We start from the raw sequence: 20,620 nt of genomic DNA, 5'->3' as shown, positions 1-20,620 counted from the left end.
AGAACATCCACATCTTAAAGCAAAGCCTATTACCTAATAATTCAGTCATTGCAGTGTTTTCCACAGGGTATGTGTGGCCATTGTCTAATTTGCATAATTGGCCACAATGCATGTGCATGTGATTTTTATGGACTTCTCCACTCATTGATCATAGAAGGCAAGCACACACACACACATGAACTGGAAGCGGAAGTGATGCTACCCGCCACAAATTAATGAATGTATGGGAAACACTGCAGTAATCATAACTTACAATAAAAACTTGAGCTACAGGCCAAAAAATTAACTCTGGACCACACTTTGGACACCCCTGATCTAGTGGGTGTGATCATTGCATGGTTATTTATGAAAGCTATGAATGTGGAAAACATCCCAGCTGACTACTGTTAGAATAAAAGCAGCAAAACAAACAAAAATAGTATATTTAAACTGTCAAGCCAGCTGGGATGTTTGCTTCTGTGGTCCTGTCCAGTTAAACCTAATTTTTTTGTCCCTTCGAACAGAATGCTGATAAACTCTACAGGGGTCAGCTTTCAGAGTTCACCCCACTGGACCGCCGTCAGAGTTCCGGCGACCGCAGGAACATGCCTCACCCTACAAGGTCTGAATCTTTTACCAAGAAAGTCATGTTGACTCGCTGGCAAAAACCACCAGACTATTGCACCTTCGCACCCCTGCTGGGATTTACCGATGTCACGCCCTCCTGCAATGGGGCGGGGCCAGAGACCTCTGTTTAATGTAATGACGTGTATTTGTACTGTGGTTAAAAAAAACACAAACCGGGTCAGAGCCTGCAAATTCAAGCTGCAAGCTAATCCAATGTATCGGTGTCACTGAGCTTAGCAGTGTGTGTGTAACCCATGCACTGGGTTGAAAGTGACCTTCACCACTGTTCCCAAGTCAGCAGCCAAGTATGTCACAAGGAATTATGGGATGGTTCCGCGTCCGACAAAGGGCTCAGTGTCACTGCATCAAAGCGCAAACCTTTTTTTTTATCACTGGAAACATGCGCACCGGCCCTTTAAGTCTGAAGTGCAATTGGATCACTGGAGTAGAATTTGTATGTTTTCTTTTTTTGTGCTGATGTTGGCTGAAACTGTGATGATGATGATGATGATGATGATGACAACCAACAGCCTCTGTGCTCTGTGTCTTCATAGGACTAACTGGTCATGCCTGCATGCAAACACATTGTCCCGAAACACTTCATAGGAATCACTGCAGCTGTGTAAGGAGGATGTGTCTTAAGATGGCTGACGCCTGTCTTTACATACTACACTTCTACGTGTCCTATAGACAGCTTGTGGTATTGTGCTTTTGTCTACAGTAGACATTAGAAACTACATGGTGGTCCTCGGGTTACGTACACGATCCGTTTCTAGACTGTGTAAGATTATTATTATCATTACAACTTTGGAACAAGTTTGTAAGCTCAATGTATTTTTAGTCGAATAGCTTCTCATAGAAGGCCTTCCTTGTCACACACTCACATAGCATAATCAGAATTGCACAACACCTACATGTGACAAAAATACTGGAAGACGCAGACACACAATAGAATACTACTACGGGTTAAATTTATATTTAAATAATGGTGGTTAATGTATATTAACCAAGCTACAGTAGCAGCTAACACGGAATACTATAGTTAACGTCATTCAGACGGAAGAGTGGATACCTAAGTCACAATTTTGCTACGAAGACTCAACAAGATGTTCGTTTGTTGTCAGCATTTTTTACCTGAGGACTGGAGCACACGTCTTGTGCTGGCAGACGCAGCCATCCCAAGGAAAGCGAACATAGTAAGTGTTGTCGCTGTATCTATGTTACTGTTGTTGACAGAACTAGCATACGCTCCTGGGCTAAATCCAAGCACCTGGGAAAGAAGTTTCAGTAATGTTTTAAATAATCAAAATACAGCAAATTAGCATTAATACTACATTTTCTAATCAATTGAGTTGTTAATGCATGATCACAGTATATCAAATCATAGTTTTTTTTAAAAGGGCTTTGCAGTTGAAATAAGTACCCCCCCCCCCCCCCCCCCCCAATGATGTGTATTGTTAGCTAGCTCATAAGAAACTAGTTTTCCTTCGTTCAAAGTACAGTTTTCTTTTAAGAGTACTTTGCGATTCGTAGAGGGCGATTTATGGTGGGGTGGGTTATGTGTTACTTGGACTACTTCGTTTCGTGGCGGATGGGTTTAGTACTCAGCCGGGACGGTGTGACTGTGTACATAGTGTATTCTTCCGCCGTAACTACTTTTCAAGCGAGTCTCGAGTTTGACGGAGCGTAAACCGAGGACCACCCGTGAAATGAAGATCAGCTCTAAAGGTTAGATTGCATTTTGGGTTTATCCTGTTTTTGTGAGTAGTATCATATAGTGACAGCACTTTTAGTTTAGTCATGGTCCCCCTTTTTTCCTAGTGAAACTTCCTCTGTCGTTGTTAGCCGTGTGTAATGCTTGCTAGCGGTCTGTGATTGCCTTCACGTTGTGTTGCGTTCGAGTGCAGCTGGTTGACTGCACTTCCGCGTGTTTGTGCGTGACGTGAAAAGCCAACACGTGAGCGGTATAGATTTTTGGAGTATTAACTTTGAAATATGCCAATGTCGCCAACAGCCACTTTCGGTTTCAAGCACATCCTCTCCTGTCTTTCCTTCTAGACCGTTACCTCTCTTTCTCTTTATCCTCCCCGCTATCCTCCTGTCTTCGTCTCTGTGGCGATGGCGACTCCGATGTGGTCCAGCCCAACTTGACTTTGTCAGATCTTCTTCTTCACGGTCACTCTCCATGGATAGATTTACCCGTCATCTCTGAATCAAAGCCTCGTAGCTGCTTCCTATTAGGTGCCTTGTGCTAGTTTCTGTGTGTGTGGCGCGTATACGACCGAGCAGGTGAATGTAATCGTCTCAGTTCGGACTGCACTGGGATATCCCCAACAATCACGGAACAACAACAACAAAAAAACAACGTTGGACCACTCACTATATGTGATATTGTTTGTACGTATTTTTAAAGGACATTTTATATGCCGCATGTGCAGGAAGATGTATCATTTTACTTTATTTGTAAATATTGTATTTCTCGCGTGAGCTCATTATGGAGGCACTTCATCCAAAAGTTGCGTGTGTTGGAGATATTGTAGCTTTAAAGGGTAAATAAATGATATCACTCTGAAGCACCCCCTGTTTGGTTGACACGATTCCTTCAAAAGCCAACCAGATGGATTTTGGAACTGTACCAATTGTGTTGACTTCCCGAGGCCGGAATGTACGCTTTGTTGAAAGAGTGTCCGGTGTTTCTCATAGCAGACGTGATGTAAACATGCGTTGACTCCTATACACTACAGATACTTACTATATATACAGATTTGGGGTCTTTTGCATACACTTTTTAACCACTGTGGATGTTTGCCAAGCGTGTATGTCGCCATTACTAGAACACATATGTACATTTTGCTTAAATAATAAAGCCCTGAGAGGGCAAAACCATATACTGTCCTTCATCGTATTATTACATAAAGCACTGTTAGGGTCTAAATGATTGACACATTAGCCAATGTATGTGTGTATATACATTTTTATGTGATGTGCAGGTATATTAACTATAGAAGTTTTCATTGCATTTTATTTTTATATCTAATTATTTTATATTTGATTAATTTGTTTTAAATATAAGTTTTATGTGTGTGTGTATGTAAATTTTATCTCAAGTACCCCTATTTGAGAGCTAGTGATCCAGAGAATTATATTAAACTATAAATGTACAACTTTGCGTCTGCATATGCTGTATCAAGGTATTGTAGATATGAGTAATTGATTATGTGCAATAAGTGCTTGCAATTCATATGTCCATCACTGGGAGGCAGCAGAGTATTACGTCAGCGGAAGCGCAACTTTAGCCAAGGCTTGATGAAGATGATTTTGAGGGATCCAAAAGATGACTTTCACATGATTTACTGCTATGAACCGTTACCAACAGAGACTGAATGTGCAGTTTAATATGTATTTTTAAAAAATATATTTCCATTATACGCTCGGGGCTGGAGACGTCAACCTGATTCCAAGCTTTTCAGCTCGATTGTGGGCCACCGTCATCCTTTTCACTTGTCGTCTGAGCTCATCTGTCCGCTCCTCTCCTCCACTCCTGGCAGCCGTTGGAGACAACCAGGATGGATGAATATCTGGGCCAACGCTGACTCTGGCAACGTACGTGAATGGAGAAAACACTCACTGGGGGTGAAAAGTAAACAGGGAAAGATGCTGGAGGGGCCTCAGAAGTGACTAGAGAGTAAATGTAGCCATCCAATACCAAAAACGGGGTTAGTGTTCCTGATACTGATGCTGATATTTTTTTATGCTTTATGTTTCAAGATCCTTGAATGGGTCTACCTTTGATAATGATAATTTAGTAAGGACAAATTAAATGCAGACTTTTTTAAATCACTACTTTTGTGGATCTTATTTCTATTTCAAATAAAAAATACTTATTGCCATTTTTATTATGGAAAAATTAAATGCAGACATTTTAAAATCACTATTTTTGTGGATTTTTTTAAATTTAAGATAACTAATTATTGCTACTTTTGTTATTGACAAATTAAAGTTAGACTTTTTCAATAATTTTTTTGTGGACATTTTTTCTATTAAAAATAATTGATATTATTATTAGTGGAGAAATTACATGCAGAAATTTAAAAATAACTTTTATGAATATTTTTCAATTTAAAATAAATCAATTATTGTTATTTTATTATTGAAAAAATAAATTAAAACTATTATGGATATTTATTCTATTTAATTTAAAATAGTAATTGCTATTTTTATTGAAAAATGAATTACAAATCTATTTTGGATATTGTTTTATTTAAAATGAACAAACTTGCTATTTTTTACTATTGAAAAATTATTTAACTATTAACTATTTTGTGTGGATATATTTTATTTAAAATAATTGCCACTATTGAAAATTAAAAATCTTTTTTGTACATATTTTTTCAAGTATAACATGTTTTTGCAGTGACGATCTCAAATGTTTTTTTACAGTGTCACTTTTTTTTGCATCTTTCCTGCACTGTAAACCACTTCTTGCACCACCCCTCTCTTTCACGTCATAACACTGCCAGTAAATTGAAACAGTATTTTTTTTTTACAAAAAAATAAACTGAAGCTATGCATTGAAAAACATGTATTAATACAATAAATACTGTTATTACAGTGATTACTGTTATTATTAGAAAAGTATTAGTAGGAGAGGCCTCCAAATGTACAAATCTATGAGTAATGAGATTCTTATCTATTATAAACTTGAGGTTTGAGAAGGTTTGAGTGTGCGTTGTCAACAAGAGGAAATCTACCAAACTTGAGTCTGGTGGGTCTTTAAAACTTTTTTCATTTACTCACACACAAAGAGGATCTCGGCCTTGGGAGATTGTATGTTGGGGGGGGTTGCATCTTCACATGCGTCCGTCTCTTGACACAATGGATTCAGATAGAAGACTAGACAATCTTAAGTCTGAAGTACGTCTACGGCTGACTGAGATCGGGGGGGTTGTGCACATGAACAATAGAGTGTGTGTGTCTGTGTGTGTGTCTGTGTGTTGTGTGCTCCCAAGGCTGCCAACAATTGTCACATGAACAGAGCAAGTGATTTCATAGGCCGAGTGTTCTGAGAACATCACAACACAGCACACGTTCTAATTGAAAATACTGTCCATATTCCCTCATATAACCGTTATGAATATGTGAATTAATGATCAATAATATACTTGGTAGGATTTAATAAGCTCTGTTTCTTACTCCTTATCGGTCATGTTGAATTTAGTGTGGGTCCCTTGTTGCCATTGGCAGCCCACGGCACAATCTATTAATTTAAATTAACAAGAATAAAAAACACCAAAATTAAAAAAAATAAAATAAAAATAATGTTGTTTTTTTACAGGAATAAAGTCAAAATATTATGGGAATAAAGCCTTAATTATGAGAAGAACAATTACAAAAAAGATGTCCTTTTAGTGGCATGGAGTTGAAATATTTAACAAAAAATGTTTTTTTTTAAAGTTGAAATAGGAGGGGCGGAAAGTAATAATGTTATGAGAATAAAGTCAAAATATTATGGGAATAACGTTATAATATTGCAAAAAGAAAATGTAAGATTATTTGAGAGGGAAGTTGAAATATTTAGAAAATTAAACAGAATATCACCCCTGAAAACAATTAAAAGGGAAAATAAAATGATTCTTATTTAGGAGCCTGTTACTATTGTTTTTACATAGCTTATTTGTTTTTTTTTTAAAAAGAAGTAAACATTTGATTAATTCTTTTTACAAAAGAGAAACAGCGCCCCCTTCAGTGTAATGGCTGGTTAATTACATCTACGGCGTGTGGTGTAATGAGGTACTGCACACTACTCACTAGGTGTTTCATACCAAGTTAGGAATTAAACGTTCACGTGCATAGAAAAAGCGTTGTGTTGCTGGATGAAAACCATACAAAACACACAACATTTGTATTAAACAGCTGGTATTTGACCTAAAGACTGTTGCCAGTATTGTTGGTTTTATGCTTGAGCAAGGAAATGAGGAAATCTTACAGGCAGGTCCGTAGGAGTTTTGGCCGTGCGATCACGTGTCTGACATGTTGATGTTGTGAGATGTAAGGCTTGTGAGGTGCAACTTTCAAGGTTCTCTGTCAGGCCGCCAATGTTTAGCACATGAAGTGTTCCGTGGAGTGCTAATAATCAAGTATCCAGTTTCTTTGCTCCAATCCCCTTTATATATTGCATTCTCACTGAGCCGCCGAGGCACAAAAGCCTACAGCAAAAAAAAAAAGTCAAGTTCCAAACCTTTGTGTTGCATAAAAGCCACCCACGTTGATCAATATTTTCTCTCGTTTGCCAGAATTCCAAAAGAAGACTCGGTGAATGTGAGCGTCTCGACTTCTTTATGCACTTACAACCTAAGCGATCAACAGGAAGAATGACAAGAAGACCAAGGATGCACACAGCCCAAGCAACTTATTGTTGGTCTCCTTATCATCTGCCTGTGAATAATCCCCATACCTGACATTTAATCAATTTTCATCACAAGCAAACACCTGCGCTCTCTTTCACCTACCACGGAGGTCCGTGTGTTGGCCACTGCGTGTCCATCATGGGCGATGCAGACATAATATCATGATAACATGATATCCTTTGAATGTAATATATACCATTCATTGGTTAATGCTAGATTAATGGTAGATTGTTTGTAAAGCTTTGGGAGGTCAGCGATCCACAATGAGAGCCATCATCGTAGAACTGAAATTTTTCAGGCGTGGTCAGCCAACCAAATTGACCCCAAGAGCACAGCACGACTCAGCCAAGAGGTCACAAAAGACCCCACAGCAACATGCAGAATTCCAAGATGAGTGTGTCCCATTACATCTGGCGTAAAAGTAACATAGCATTTCAGAGAAACATCATCATACCAACAATAAAATCTGGTGGTGCTGGTAGTGTGACGGTCCGGCGTCGTTTTGCTGCTTCACGACCTGGATGAACTTCTGATGTCTACCAGAAAATCCTGAAGGAAAATGTCTGGCCATCAGTTCATGACCTCAAGCTGAAACCAAGTTGGGTTCTGCAGCAAGACAAAGATCCAAAACACAGCAGCATGTCCACCTCTGAATGGCTGAGGAAAAACAAAATGAAGACTTTCTCTGTGAATATTAATTTGCTTGAATTGTTAATGCCAAAAATAAGTCCCATATTCTTAAATATGGATATTTTTTTTTTACAAAAAAAATATTGCAAAAATATTGCAAATAGCAATCATTATTCAAGAATTTTTGAAAAAAACGTGCTAGTCAGGGTGCGATGTTCAAACGAGGGACAACGAGGGACCATTTCTCATGTATCTTCCTTTCACTTTCCTTTCCTTTTATTTTTTGCTCTCCACATCAGTCGCTCAGCCTAAAAGCTTTCTGCCATCTCCAGACTCGCCTTAAAAAAAAAAAAAAAGCAGATGCTGAAGGAGGTTAAGGAAGATGATGGGGATGGCAATTTTTGTCAGTATGTTTTTATCATCTTTGCGTAAACACACACAATCACGTCCAGGTGAAATAAATGTCACGTGTACTTCTCAGAAGAGAACATTCTAAATCATTTTCTGCGGCGCTGAAAGACACACACGTGCACACTGTGTGATCAGGAGGTCAAAGACTATGCTTCTGTGGCGACCCGGCGGCCCACAATAATGACTTCCATAATGTCTTCCTGTGGTGATGGCGAGTAAGAAAGCCAGCGAGCACTGTCCTGGCCTCCTATTGTCACTCGCCCTGGAAGAGCTTTTAGCCTTTGCCTCGAGCTTATCGGTCGAGTGGCCACGTGGGGCGGACAGCAGAGAGGAGGGAGCAGGGTAGGGGGCCGATTGCTACTGTAAAATGTGGACTTGGGCTGGTGTCTGGGAAGTTGAAAGTCCAATTGATTTTACACACACATACACATACACACATATACACATACACACACCCACACCCTTCCTACCTTTTCATTGCTGTTCACCACTCACCTTGGCACTATTGATTAGTATCAAATCTCCATTTATTGGGCAGGGAATTATATTTAGGTGTTAAAAGACAGCAGTAGTGATTAGTATTGTTTATTATTATTCTGTTTCGTAGGTAACTGCTCACAGGGACATTTGGGTTCCGAACATAGTTGGAATCACGCAGTGTACAGTCAGCCCTTGTTTATCCTGACAGTGATAAGTGAGTTCACACAAAGTAGGATTCTTATCTATAAATGTAATATTTTTGTAGTTAAGAGTATAGAGAACCTATTTATATCCCTCTAAATATAGGTTTTTAACTTTATTTGATCCATCTAGCCACCCACGCCTCAACCCCAACTCACTCAAAACTCTGGTCTCATTTTTTGTGCTACGTTTGTGTTGTTTTTTGCAGTTAAAATTAATGTTATTAACAATTTAAGTTTTGGCCTATTACATAATCAGCCCCCCAACATGCTAACAAGATATCAAAATTGGATGGGGACATCCCTAAAAATCCTGATCATTCATTCATTCATTCATTTTCTGCCGCTTTTTCCTCACGAGGGTCGCGGGGGTGCTGGAGCCTGTCCCAGCTGTCTTCGGGCGAGAGGCGGGGTACACCCTGGACTGGTCGCCAGCCAATCACAGGGCACATATAGACAAACAACCATTCACACTCACATTCATACCTATGGACAATTTGGAGTCGCCAATTAACCTAGCATGTTTTTGGAATGTGGGAGGAAACCGGAATACCCGGAGAAAACCCACGCATGCACGGGGAGAACATGCAAACTCCACACAGAGATGGCCGAGGGTGGGATTGAACCCTGGACACCTAGCTGTGAGGTCTGCGCGCTAACCACTCGACCGCCTGATAGAGTTAAGCCACAAAATTTGGATATGCGTTTATTACATAAACTCAAAAAATGCTAACAGGGGCGTATGTTAACCAAGGTTTCGTGGTACTCTGTTAAAATAAAGTTGCAAGTCAGTAATTTCATAAATCTAAATGCATTCACATCGTCAGCAACTTGTTGCCAGCCTTCACTTTTATTTTCCTGCGAGTTTTTTGTAACAAATCCATCTGCATTTATGTGGGGCTGATTGACAGGTGACAAAAATAAACATGGATGCCGAAGATGAGCACTTTCTCCCCTGCCATATGTGCAGTTGAGTCATCGGCGCTGGCGTGAACTGGGACGCCACAGCTGCCAGCTCACATCTCTGATGGCTTTCCAAGCGTTGCAGCGGCAGGGTTGCGTCCTGGACTCGTTTCCACTGCTGCCTCCACGCTTGATTATGTGGCTTATTCTCTCCATCTCGCCATCGGTGAGAATGCTGATGCAACAGTCTGCAAGCTTGCGCTTCCTCATGCCCGCCCGCCTCCTCTTCCTCCTTCGTGGTCTTCCTTTCCTCGGCCTGCCCCTCATTTGCCCGTTTCATCTCCTTCCTGTCCACCGTTGCTGGCCTTTCTGTCCTATACTGTTTTTTATTCTATTTTTTTTATTCTTTACTTTCTCACCTTACTTTTCCTTTCAGTTAAGAAATGTGTGATGAGCCTCCAGCTAATCCCATCCCTAAAGCACCTTAGCAACGCTCACTAAGGGAATTTGGTGGGTGCTACACACACACACACACACACACACACACAAAGCTCAGCAAGCAGCCCCTTATTGGCAGCAAGTGGATTTTAGGATGCACTAATACATCTTCAAATGTGGTTTTTAAGGCGTGTGGAGCGTCTCTGCGGTCGCACGATAACTCCCCACCAGTGAAAGGATGGATGCTCCCATTGTGTCTGGGCACCGCTCTCCTCTTCCCTCGCCGTCTCCTCCAACTTCTCAATTTAAAAAGTTTGCATCTCAGCAAATAGCTGCATGCAAGGTGCAAAGTTCCCCACCAGGTTTGACAAAGAACGGAAAAAAACACTTAAAAGGTGATGGTAGTATGATTAAGTTCAGGTCACTTCAATTGTATGGTGTCAACACAAAGACATGATTGTGAACGTGCGTGTGTGTGTGAGTGTCTGGCTACGACAATATGCTAATCTCTGGCATGGAGTGGAGGGATTTTCTGTATAAAAAGGAGCGAGAGACAAGCTTGCTTGTTAGCGATAGCCTGGCTGAAGATTCCCACACACACCCACCACACTGATCCACTTATGTAGGCCTTGAAGTGTGTGGGTGTGTGTGTGTGTGCTTGTCTGCCCATGTGCGTGTCCGTGCCAGTTAGTTTTATCTGGTATACATGGATTAAATGAAACAATTCACAACACACAACGATGACACCGTCTGTCAGAATCTATTTACCGACATCGAGAGACGTAATACCAGGATTTGCTGGTCACAAGGAGCTAAGATCTTCCCAATACACTGACCAACAGCACAATAGCATCATTAAAACCCAACAAACTTGAATTTATTAAACCTGTATTATATTGAAATGACCAACATCTGTGTCAATTCAAATGGAGTTTTTCAATGTGCTTAGAAGTTTGAGTCATATACAGTCGTCCTTTGCAATATCGCGGTTTGATCATTGCTCCTTCACTAAATTAATTCATTAATAAATGATGGCCGTTGTGGTTGAAATATAAGTGATATTCTGGTCACTAGGTGGCAGTAATGACAAAAAAGGATATTCGAAGAACTATGTTGATGCAGTTAGTGCTTTTAGTGTTTATAAAGATTTGTTTTGCTTTTTTAAAACCGCATATAAAAGAAATTTCAGTACGCAATTTGTTTTCCAAACTTGTCACACAAGAATATTTTTCCCCTTTTGCCAAGTGTTGATTTTTTTACACACCATACGCAGGTTTGTTAGAGTGGTTCAATTCTTTTGAACCCTTTTTGGTTAGTTTATTGACACCATAGCATACACAAGATCTCATTAGGAAGTTGGGTGTTTTACACAGGTTGCTAGCATGTTAGCCTAGTGCATTTGACATTGAGATTTACCACTGTAGCAGACAATGACCATGTTAATGTTAGCATTGCTTGCGTGCTAAAATTAGCATACTAACACCTAACATGATGTGTTAAGTGTCTGCTGAAGTTCATATTGCAAAAAATTCTATTATACTAATGTTAACATGTTAACAATGCTAAAAGGCAGCCTATGCCGAAAAGAAATAACAGAAGCTGGTTGTTGCCCCAGTATAGGTTTTTTTTCGGCAATTACCTCGCCACTGTTTCACAAAATGTTGCACGCTATAAATAGCACATCACCCATGATCAAGACCTCGCCATTGATGTAACTCCATTGGTGCACGGTTCAGCCACCATTAATGATAGCAGAAGAAGGTGTGATTTTATTCGGAAAGAATACATATAGGGAATAGTACTAAGGGCTGCTGCTTGCAGGCCCATAATTAGCTGAATCAACTGTTTTACACAAAAAATCCTTTTTGAAGAAGATGTCAAATTGGAGTTATTTACTTGCATTGCTGACGGTAGTTTAATTAAAATAATTCTATAGGTTTAATGTTGTGCAGAACGTATGTTTGAAAAGCTCAGGTGGTCTAAGCACTGTGTGTGTTTGTGTGTGTGACACAGTGTGAAATATGTTGAGCCAAGTCTGTCGCCATGAAGTGTTTTCATGACACGCACACACACACACTGACGGATAGTGTAACTACTACGACTAATGGCTCCTTGCCTTTGCTGAGGTCACCTGTTGTAATGAGTGAATGAACTGCGCACACAATTACACACAATAGCAGTCAGGGACAATTTGGGCCCTTCATTGAAGAGCATATAAAAGTGTGTAACAGTTTGAGGTCTAGTTAGATATATTAGCAGTGTTTTCAGATGCTGGGATCCATCTACAGACCACACGCTCGTCACTTGAATTGTTCTTTTGTTCGTCATTTTCACCAGAGCACATGTCACACACACACGCTGGTGTCCGCATATCAAACACCACCAAGTAATTATTGTCAGTGTGCCAGTGATTGGCACTAATTGAGCAGTGTTTGTGATGGTGGCAGCGATGGGAGGTCGCAGAGATGTGAACTGGGTCTCACCTGCAGTCTGCGCGTGACACAGTACTTCGCCACAGTGGCAGTTCACTGGCCTCCAGGCTGGCAGGAGACCTTTTAACTCCAGTGATTAGCCCGAGTCCGAGTTCCTGGGATAATTATGTTTCCTATTTCTCTTTACTCCGAGGCTCATGGTTTTTCCTCTCAAAGGCGTCTTAACCCATCAGGGAAATAGTCTTACTGTTGGAGGTAATTGCATCTATAGTGAGAAGTATTTTTGTGCAATATTACATTTTGTCACACTTGTTGGCAGCTCTACTAGAGCTCTACTGATTCTTTACATAGATAGCAGTCATGTGCAGAGTTATGTTAACCTCAAATAAAGGTTTATATTTGTCCAAATCAATGTTATTGTTGAAGGTATTTCCTCTATGATTCCAATCATTTTGAACATTTTCTGAAGTAAAAATGGCTGACTTTGCACATTTCCTGATCGAAGTGAGTGGCGAGTCTCTCCTCCCAGCTGAAGTGCGCTGTAGTTTGTCAGCAAGTCACCAATATAACATTTGTAGAAACATGTATTTGACACCGTGACTTTCTGCAGTGTTTAATGTAAGTCATTATTTTTGCTAAGCAGACAAAAAAGTGAAATACGCTGAGGTGCAGCACTACCATGAAGGGGCAGGGATGTACATTGTCGTGGTTTAAGGTCGGGGTTTGTTTATATTTTAACATAATTTGTAAAACAATGAACAGGAATGTTGTTGTTTTTTTTATTTAACCCAACAAAAACAAGAAAGAACCTAAAACAGAGCCTTGGAGCACCCCATTGCCCGTTGCCAGGGTTCTTAACCGTTGAGTTAAGTATGCCCGAAGCCAATGAAGGACGGTGTCTTCATTCAAACACATAAGCAGCCATGTCAGCTCGAGTCATGAACATTCCAAATGCATTCCAAATATTTTGAATGAATGAACGTGACACCCCCTACGTTGAATCTCATTGGAGGACTACTTTACTACCACATTTCTTTCCATGAATTCATTTATGTGTACACCACATGTACTTCTAATGACTGGGTAATTCATCACAATGTTGGAACTTGGACCAGAGGTCAGAGTCAGTGTTGTACTGTAAGCAGATGGTGCCTGATGATTACAGGCCCCCAGGGAGACCCGGGGGTACTCCCTAATTGATTGTCATGAAAGGCTCTAATTGAATTGAGCGACTCGGTGAAACAACACGCGGAGCGCTCCATTTGATGTTTAGTGACTTGGCTAAATCCCGTGAAGGCGGTGGCAACCCCACTGACTCAAGGGGGAACTGTTTGTTTCCATGTCGCGGGCCACATGGGGTTTATGATGGTGCATTCATGGTCCACAGAAGGTGGCCTTTGACTCTTCCTAAACACCACCATGAGGCGATGATTCACTTTATTGACTTTTTCATCATTTAACCAAGACGGGGAGGCAGAAGACGTGCGGTGTTGGTACCTGGCAGCGAGGGAAGAAAATGAGACATCAGGGTAATGGAGGGAGTCAGGCAGTGAGTGGCACCAATAGTTCTCCTTTTGGAAGGGGCGGAGGGGGGGTGGTAGCTCTCGGATTAGGAGGCTGGAAGATGGTTAAAACGTGTCAACGTGTAATTGCACGATAAGGCCCCCTCGTGAAGACTTTGTCTGCCCCGTTGCTATTTTCAATGGCGTCCCGGCTAATCTCCCCGCGCCACATTCTGTCTTGTGCAATCGGCCCCCCCTCCCCGTAATCTCCCATGACAGAACCGGGTCCAACGACGGAGGTGCGTGCTTTTATAGGAGGAGAGGGAGGCAAATATGTGGAGGCGTGATAAACTGACGGCGATTATCCATGTTTAGGACGCAGGGAACATGCTGGATTGGGGGGGGTTGGTGGGGAGGAGGGGAGTGCCAGAAGATACATGACGTCATGATGTTATGACATCACTTCTCATGTTCTTCCCACCTTTTTGGCTAGTCTTTTTTTTTTACTGTAGCTCATATTAAATGATTAAAATATTACATACACTTTATACTTACTTTAAGCGTTGGGTTTAAGTGTATATTTTTTAACAAAATAGATTAAAAATAATGATAATAATACACATATTAATGGTGATCAATCAGAATTGTGTATTTAATGAACAAATATTATTTAAGTTAAATTAAATTTGCCAGCAAACAGCTTATGTAAATATTACACACTGAATTCTGTTTTTTTGTTCACATTTATATGTTAAATTCCCACTTTATTCATTTTCTATTGATTTACTCAGATGACTTTTTCTTTTTTGGTGGGGGTACACGCCAGCGAAACACCCCCCTCCCTTCTCATAGTGCCATAAAGACTAATCCTCATTTTTCTCAAGACAAAACCTTTGCCCCCCCCAAACCCTGCGACCCACACCCCTCCCCATCCTGGGCCTACAAGTTTGAAGTGTGACACAATTGAACAACACACACCCACCCGAGTGTAACAAAGTTGAAGTGGACCCAGTTTAGGATTTTTAACTTGTAGCGGATTCAATCAGGATCAATGATTTCTTTTTAAAAACATCAAAATCAGTAAATGTGAAATGAGGCCTAAAGCCTGTGGTATTGCAATTATTGGGAGGGGGGTAGCATTAAAAAAAACCTGACCCTGAATGGATGGAAGGAAACAGAAAGAGAAAGCAGGCTTTGTTAGAGCAAAACTTTATGGTAATGCAGCCTTGAATATGTCACTCATACTCCGCATTGGGCGTCACAAAGAAAAATATTACAATGTGGCTCAAACACTTAACTGTGATAATAATTAAGGGCGATTGGCTAATATATGATTTTTTTTAAATTACAATAAAGATCATGGAATCAGGGCACAAATAGTAAAAACAATGCTGAATTCCTAATTGAGTGTAAAAACACAGCAATTACCATAAAACATATTTCAACTGCATGAATTTGAGCAACAGCATAAATAATCCTTAAAGCAAATTTAATAACCCGTTTGTCTCTACTGTTGGGAGTTCTGCTTCCACTTTTCGGATCACTTACATGAAATGGCAAAAATAAATATTCCTTGCTGAGAAAGAAAAGCCCTTTTCTTCTCTTTCTGACAGTGCATTTGCATAAAGCGTTTCCAGTGGGAATATTTATTCACAATTTACAAGACTTACAACAACCAAAAAAACAAATCACACCGACCGACTCACGTGTTTACAAGGATTAAAACTGGAAATCAATTTCATTTGCTGCCTGTGAACTTCTTTAAAAACACATTTTCCACGCTTTCAATTCCACACAAACGTTTTTTAAAAAAAAAGCTCACGGTGCACCAGACTTGCGGGATTATAATTGAAATGATGTGAAAACTTGGCAGAAGCTGTTGAACTAAAATAAATCAGCGTGTGCGTTGAGTCAAAAAATGATAACATTAAAAAAAAAAAGTTTGTTCAGGTGATTGCATTTTTATGGCTCTAAACGCCTTAATTTTACACGCGAGCAGCAGCGGCCCACATCCTCTTAAAGTATTTGGTTGCGGTTTAGTGCTTTTCCAACATGTAAGAGCGTTAAATGTGCGTCAGAGGAACCGTCCCGTTCACCGACGTGCTGCTGCCCTGGTAGTGCTGCGGGTGGAGGACGTGCAGGCGGCCGTGCACGGAGGAGTCTCCCGCCGCATCACCCGTGGGCAAGTACATGCTGATCATGTCCCGCAGATCCCCCGTGGGGCAGGTCGCTCGCGCCGTGGACGCCGGGGGGCTCGCGCTCGGCTCGGACTTAACCAGGGGTCCCAGTGTTCCCCCCAGCGCCCCCGACACAGGGGACACGCCGGCGCTCTGGTGCTGGTGCGTGTAGCCGGTGATGCCCCCGTAGCCCGGCGGAGAGGCGCTCATGTAGCTCTGGGAGTTCGAGATGGGGCTGTAACATAAGGCGCTCATGTCGTACCTGTGCACGGGCTGCGGGTTGTGCGGGTGCGGGTGCTGGTGAGGGTGCTGGTGCGCGTGGTGGTGCGGGTGAGCGCCTGTGCCCGGGTGTTGCGTGTACGCCACCTCTTGCATCATGGCGTGAGCGGCAGCCGCCGCGGCCGCCACCTGCCCCGAGTAGGCGCTGCTCGGCCAGCCGTTGACGTGCGCGGCGTAGCCCGCGTTGGCCCCCAGGTGCCCCCCGCCGGGGCTGTCCAGCCGCTGCCCGCCGCCCATTCCCACGCCCGCCGCGTGGCCGAGAAGTCCGCCCGCCAGCGTGTACTTGTCCTTCTTCAGCAGGGTCTTGGTCTTCCTCCGCGGGCGGTACTTGTAGTCCGGGTGCTCCTTCATGTGCATGGCCCGGAGCCGCTTGGCCTCGTCGATGAAGGGCCGCTTCTCTGCCTCGGTCATCACCTTCCACTCTGCCCCCAGCCGCTTGCTGATCTCCGAGTTATGCATCTTTGGGTTCTCCTGGGCCATCTTCCGTCGCTGGCCTCGGGACCACACCATGAAAGCGTTCATGGGTCTCTTTATTCTCTCCTGGGGGACTTTACCGCCTCCTCCCACGTGTCCCCCCGGGTTGGACGGGTTGGTCTGCGGCACCATGGGGGAGTGCAGGTCCGTCTCCATCATGATGCTGTACATTCACCTTGTCTTGGAGCAACCGCTCAGACCCACGCGATCATTGAAGGGTGAAGAAGACGATGAAAAGCCGGAGCGGTCTCAGAGGACAACTTCTTCCTCACTTCCTCCTTTTTTTGCCCTTTTTGCTGTCATCCGCCGAGAAGAATAGACCCTTTTCAGCCCACTTTGCTCGGAGCGGTGCGGGGAAAAGTTAGCGGAGCGTGCCCGGGCCGCGCGCGCTGACAGCAGCTAAATGAGCGCTGGCGGCCAATGGAGAGGCTCGAGCGTGAACGTGATTTGCATGCGCGGGCTCGAGCTGCTCGTGACGTCACAGCGCGAGACTGGCAATCGGCGGTGTTGAGGCGAAATATTCAACTCTTCAAATGCGGACACAATTCCTGCAGCTTAGTTGTATTTCTATACAAAATAATACGTAATATTGCATTCATTTCTTCAAAAGCTCCAAACAAAATACGTTCAATCAAGAGTAGCCAAACTTTTTTCACACTGAAAAATCTTTTAATATTTTAATTATGTCAAAAAGTTAAGACGTGTTTCGAAGTACAACGTGTCACAGTCCAATAAATATTGTCTATAATAAGAATGGAATAAGAATACTCAAAAAAAGTCTGTTAGATGATGTTTAATGAATATCAAAAACATGATTTTCCAGACCTAATTCTCAAATAAAGAAGACAGTTTATGACACTATATGTAAACAAATATAAAAATACATTTTTAAATAGGACAACATACTACATATGGTGTTTCTGCTACCGGAACCACCAATAACAAAATGTATGTTTTAAACACCCAGAGCTCTATAAATTGTATGTTTTGCATATCATTGTTCATTTGGCAAACAACAGGTCTCCCACTCGGAGCCACAGGTGCATTTCTGTTGTGTCTGTTGCTAGGAAACGGTTGACTGACGCAGAGCCGTGTGCCATTCAGAACACCCTTTTGTTTGCCAGCACCAGAGAAAACGCCATTTAACACACACATGCATGCACTAATAGGCTCTTTTAATACTCGCTTTAATACTTTCATATTTTTCTCACACTGAATCAGACAAAGGTTGTTTAATCAATCAGATGAGATTATGGCTTCTTGTGGTTGCGTAATGCCGAGCTGCATTTTTGGTGTTCCAGCATGTCTCGTTACATACTTACTTCCAAAGCATAATATACACACAAGTTTGTTTTATGATATGTTTTATTCGATGTATGTGTCACGACCTGGCTCGTAGGCGGCAACAACAACAACAAAGGAGGGAGACCAGACCTGACCAAACAATGCCAACGTTTATTGTCAACAAGTCTACAACCTAGGCTTCAACCAAGGCCAAGCTCTGTACGCCTGTCTCTCTGCTTCATCTGTGATGGCTTTATGGTTTGAGATGATGATGGGGGGGGGGGAGTCTTGCTGGCCTGACGGCATCAAACATGTCTGAGAAGCCGTCACCATCACAATTTCAGCGGCAGGCTTAGCAACTTCCTGTAATGACAAAAAAAATCACATCTTTGGTGACTTATGGGCAGGAATGTAAAAAATAACAAACAGTATTCTAGGTGGGATTATTTTGAAGCTTGTTGTTTGGATTGATGGAGTTATTGGAATGGTAAATCGGGATCCAAACACAAACAGGTAGGGGTTGATATCAGAAAAAGGGCAAAAAGTCAAAGCTTGCTTTGCTGGTTTAAGGATGCTCACATTTCATGGGCAGAAATCTGAGGCTATTTACATTTTGAAATAAAAAAAAAAAACAAATAGCAAAAAGGTTATTTATTAACTGGATCATCGATTAATCATCTACGGTATTTCTCTCACAGGACCTAAAAATGAAAGAAATGACTTTCATATTTTAGGTCATCAGAGAGATGCACATGTGATTTTGTGTGGATCCTGTGATCCACGGGCGCCGTGCTGCCTGGAAGTAACCAGAATGCTTCAAAATAAGAGCTGTATGGGATGCTGCTGGAAACCGTGTGTGTCACGGTCGGAGTTCCACTCTCGTGTTTAACGCGGCTCGCCCGCTTGATGAACCAGATGTTACGTAATCCCACACTTCAAAGGCATTTCTGCTGTGCATCAGATGACACAGTGAGTTGTTGTTTTTTGGACTCTCTGTCATAGCAAGCTGTCAGCTCTGCTGGACTTCAGATGCACGGACAGAACAAACACACAGGACAAGTGCACGATTGGTCATGAAGTTCCAATGTCGTGAGACAGCAAATGAATCCTTTCCTGTAATTGCAGTCGGTGTAAATGTGAGTGTGAATGGTTGGTTGTGTAAACCAACAGAATAGGTAAGCTTGCCTTGGTGTTTTTACTGTATTTTTCCATCCATTTTAACACTGCTTGTCCTCACTAAGGTCATGGGTCAGCTGAGATTGGAACTATTAGGGCACATATAGTCAACCATTCGCATCGCCACCTATATAAAAAATTCAGAGCCTGCAATTATAGCTGGCGTACCCGCAGAAAAACCACGGACAGACGGGGAAAACATGTCAACTCACATCAGCTCATGGCGGTGGCCTCATGTTGAGTCAATGCATGTCAAACAATATATGCAAAAATGGAATTTTTACATCCAATTAGCTTATTTTGACGGTACTGTGGCAGTCTAGCTTTGTGTTCATCCTTGCATGAGGAACCGATGGTGGCTAACAGCAACATCCACACGCTTCAAACACATCAACTTAGCTCGGCTACCATGCAAGGACACCAGACCTGAGGGATAGTAGAAAGTAGTAGAAACTATCCGAGGAATGTGTTGAAATCTGTTCCCCAATGGAACAAACCAGGACCCATTGGGTTGGAGACCACCACTGTACCACTTGTCATACATGCATCAATGTAATAAAAACTGAGCATTGTTCTCAGGTAAAATCTGTTTTTCAAAATATGAATAGGTTTTATGGTAAATTATGTAAAGGTAAGGTATGAAGTCAAAGGGTTTTAAAAGGGTTTGAACGTATTGATTGTCCCTTATTGAGCTCCAAAATTTGCTGTTTTAGGATTAAACCATTCATATGAAAATACGTTGTTTTGCGGCAGCCCTGGTTATGGTGCTAAAGGGACCAGGAATTAGCTACAACAATTAATCGATTATTCAATTAATTAACCACTATATTCTATTATCTGGTATTCTATTGGGATTTTTTTTAATTAAAAGATGTGAATTTTTTTTTATTAACACATGCTATTGATTGACATTTTTGCTTTTTTTGTGACACTTTGTGGACCAAACCACTCACTGTTTGTGTTTGGTTGATATTGATTTGGTCTGTGTAGGGCCTAAACCCGATGAATCGCTGACACAAAACAACATGCTTCAAATGAATCAATGAAAAAACTAATTAATTTTACTTTTTGTCATTGGCTTATTTCGTTTTGCATGCCTCACTGTCTTTAACCGCCGCCATGATCAGACGAGCATGATAGACGTTCCATCCACGAGCACCGAACCCTGTTAAGCGTCTACACTCATTATTTAATCATCACACCTTGTGCTCTGATTGACAC

At 41.8% G+C, this 20,620-nt stretch overlaps 2 protein-coding genes across 12 annotated transcripts in view; one reads left to right on the top strand and one right to left on the bottom strand.

Moving 5' to 3' along the window:
* Window positions 1-4,428, top strand: part of atp11a (ATPase phospholipid transporting 11A) — a 33,469-nt gene extending 29,041 nt beyond the window's left edge. For 3 of the 11 annotated variants that reach the window (XM_058050929.2, XM_058050926.2, XM_058050928.2), the window contains 2 exons: window positions 504-601; window positions 2,665-4,428. In XM_058050929.2, the coding sequence (XP_057906912.2) occupies window positions 504-601; window positions 2,665-2,818 (252 nt within the window). In that variant the 3' untranslated portion in view covers window positions 2,819-4,428. Of the gene's footprint in view, window positions 1-503; window positions 2,146-2,664 lie in introns of those variants that run through there. The other 8 variants (XM_058050937.2, XM_058050934.2, XM_058050932.2 and 5 more) reach the window with 7 other exon arrangements.
* Window positions 4,429-15,202: 10,774 nt separating this feature from the next.
* sox1b (SRY-box transcription factor 1b) lies at window positions 15,203-17,415 on the bottom strand. Its single transcript, XM_058050939.2, has one exon. It carries the CDS (start codon window positions 17,108-17,110, stop codon window positions 16,073-16,075), a length of 1,038 nt encoding a protein of 345 aa, XP_057906922.1. The 5' UTR covers window positions 17,111-17,415; the 3' UTR covers window positions 15,203-16,072.
* Window positions 17,416-20,620: the final 3,205 nt, after the last annotated feature.

The sequence above is a fragment of the Doryrhamphus excisus genome, linkage group LG15 (genome assembly GCF_037039965.1).
Source record: "Doryrhamphus excisus strain RoL-2023G ecotype Guam linkage group LG15, RoL_Dexc_Guam_v1.1, whole genome shotgun sequence".
NCBI classification, from domain to species: domain Eukaryota; kingdom Metazoa; phylum Chordata; class Actinopteri; order Syngnathiformes; family Syngnathidae; genus Doryrhamphus; species Doryrhamphus excisus.
Note: the sequence above shows the minus strand (reverse complement) of the source record. Positions and strands in the feature narration are given on the sequence as shown.